Source organism: Ziziphus jujuba, chromosome 5, assembly GCF_031755915.1.
Source record: "Ziziphus jujuba cultivar Dongzao chromosome 5, ASM3175591v1".
Taxonomy (NCBI): Eukaryota; Viridiplantae; Streptophyta; class Magnoliopsida; order Rosales; family Rhamnaceae; genus Ziziphus; species Ziziphus jujuba.
This window is the reverse complement of record NC_083383.1, coordinates 14838908-14841606: the sequence shown is the minus strand read 5'-3', so window position 1 is coordinate 14841606 and position 2699 is coordinate 14838908. Positions and strand designations below refer to the sequence as shown.

General features: G+C 32.2%; 1 protein-coding gene across 1 annotated transcript; it reads left to right on the top strand.

Moving 5' to 3' along the window:
* The first annotated feature begins 1222 nt into the window (after positions 1–1222).
* On the top strand, positions 1223–2235 carry LOC107423764 (uncharacterized). Its single transcript, XM_016033383.4, has one exon. It carries the CDS (start codon positions 1373–1375, stop codon positions 1916–1918), a length of 546 nt encoding a protein of 181 aa, XP_015888869.3. The 5' UTR covers positions 1223–1372; the 3' UTR covers positions 1919–2235.
* Positions 2236–2699: the final 464 nt, after the last annotated feature.

Sequence of the window (2699 nt, the reverse complement as noted above, 5' to 3'; positions counted from 1 at the left end):
AAATAAATAGTTATTATTATTATTTTTTATTTTTTAAGGAAAAGAAATAAAAATGTTAACAAATTGCAATTGATGACACTCTTGTTTTATTTATTTTTTGTATGCATTATCTTCATTTTCTATTTTTTAACTAGCAGTTATGGATTTGGCCTTGATAGGTGGTTACAAGTAGCATTAGTCTTTTTGCTTTTTCTTGACCCCAAAAAAAAAAAAGCAGTAGTCCTAACTACTTTGGAATAAGTCCAAATTAGATAACCATCAATCAACCACGAAACGTTTTCTTTTCAAAAAAAATAAATAAAACGAAACGTTTATCAAAAAGAAAAAGAAAAAGAAAAAAAACTGGGTTTCATTAGTTTATTATTTTAAAACACTACTTTGTTTTTTTTTTTTGAGATCTTAAAAACACTACTTAGTTTCTCTAAACACTTTTATTGATTTTTTTTTTATTCTAAAAGCTATATGAAATTTTTATATGCATATTAACGAAATAAACGTTTTCATGCTTTCATAAAAATAATAATAAAAACTACATTGAATTCATATATTTTAAGTCTTCTTTTATAAGAAAAGTTTATGATTTTCTTTTATTTCTCTTGTATTTTATTTTGGATGAATTTCACTATTGCATATACTGTTTGACATTTTTTACAAAATTCATCTCTCTGTATGTTTTAGGAATTTTTTTTATAGCTCTATTAAATAAAATAATTTTTTATACCAAATAGAGAATAAGTTTTCCAAACTTTTGCACCATACAATTAGCAATCCACACAATGATGTAGTTGATATTATTACAATTTCTAAAGGGTGTTTTAGCCATTTTATAACCTCTAATAATTGTGTTAAAGGTGGTGAGGACATTACTGTTATTCTTCCAAACTATATGTCTATTTTATATCAAATGTAGAGAAGGTATAACTATTAAATAGATATAAAATAAACAAATATGTTTTTAATTTTTATTTTTTTACTTTTTCTATTCGGTCAACTAAACCAATACGTGTTTGGACTCGACCGTGTTTTTATTTAATTTTGTGTTTTTTGTTCAGAGTGTATATTTATTTTATATTTCCATATTGCATTATTGCCCGTTTCGTAGTAATCGTTTCCTATTTCTTTATCAAAATAAAAAAATAAATAATTCGTTTTTTATTTCAATTTTCTTTGGACAATATTGCTCCTGTATCTGACTTTCCCTATAAAACCCAACCCAGCCGTGTAGCCCTCTTTGCTATGTACACTTTCCCTTCTTCTTTGCAAAAGCAAAGCTCTCTCTCTCTCTCTCTCTCTATCTCTCTCTCTCTCTCTCTGCAAAATTTCATCAAACTTTCTCTGATTTTCTTTTAATATTCTTTGATTTTTTACGAAGATGGTTATGGCAGTTCTCAATCCTCAGGATTGTCTTCAAAACCCTCTCCCTTCACAAACCACCACGTTCCCTCCTAAGAAATCCATCCGAAACTCAAACGGGTCGTCCCGGATCCAAACCCAACAACGGAACAAAAGCAAGCGGAGCACATCTCGACCCAAGAACTCCTCGCCGCCGAAGGTCGAGAAACCCGCCGCCCCCACAGCCGCCGCCGCCGCCGCTGACCTCGTGATGGGTCAAGTGAAGATACTGAAACGAGGAGAGGAGTTTACTGTAGCCACCGCTATAAATCGGCCACCATCGCCAAAGAAGGTCGTCAACAAGGACGAGAAACGTGGAGCTCCGGTTAAGGGATCCGGGAAGAAACCGGATTCGGGTAATTGGGATTCGAAGTTTTACGCCGGGTCGTTCGTTTCCATAGCGTCGCCGCCGCCGAGTTCGCTGCCTATTCCGGGTTTTTTCGCGAAGAAGAAGAGCGGTGTTGGTTTGAGCAACGAAGAAGCTACGAACGATTTGTTGAAGATATTACGGTTGGATTTGGTATGACTAAGGGTTGGTTATTTTTGGGGCTAAGTCTAATTAGTTAGTCTGATTCAGGAATTAGGGATTTGCTTTCTGGTTCTTCTACTTTCCTAATTTTTTTTAAACGGGAAAGAGAAAAACTTGTTTGTACATCCAAATTTGTTTGTTAGGGAAATTTATATCTATGTGCTAGTGTTGTTGGTGTGTGTTGTTTTCTTTTGGGGGTTTGTTGTAAGTCTCTCCCAGAAAAGAAAGCAATTAATTTTATATTTCATTATGATTTATGTAAAATCTGTATTTGTATATATGGATTTATTAATGAAGGGTTTGTTTGGTGGAAATTTGTTTCTGGTTTGTTGTTATAATTGAAAAATTATTTGGTGCTTTGAAAATGACCTAGGTGAATCACTGAATCTCATGCTTCTGATAAACCATGTAGCCCATTGAAAAATCCTAGCCAAAAAAAAAAAATAATAATAATAATAATAATAAATAGATCAAATTCATTAGCAGAGTTTAAATTCAAATCTGATCAAAATTCGATAAATCGCCATTTCTGGAGTTCCACAAATGTGCTTTTTGCCCTTCCACATGGGTTGGTGTCTGGGTAAATTGTATATATATAATCTGATTTAAAAAAAAAAAAGAAAAACTCTAATGAGTGTTTTTGATTTGCTCACCACGGCTTGGATTTGGTATGGTTTGGTTTGATTTGATTTTGTTTTTGCTATTTGTGAGACTGAAGCTGAGTTTATTAATTAATTAATTGATTTTTTAAAAAACTAATTCTAGCACCATATTAGAT

What these genes read in the sequence shown, in the direction of transcription:
- LOC107423764 (XM_016033383.4), top strand. Translation starts at nt 1,373, where the DNA reads ATGGTTATGGCAGTTCTCAATCCTCAGGATTGTCTTCAAAACCCTCTC.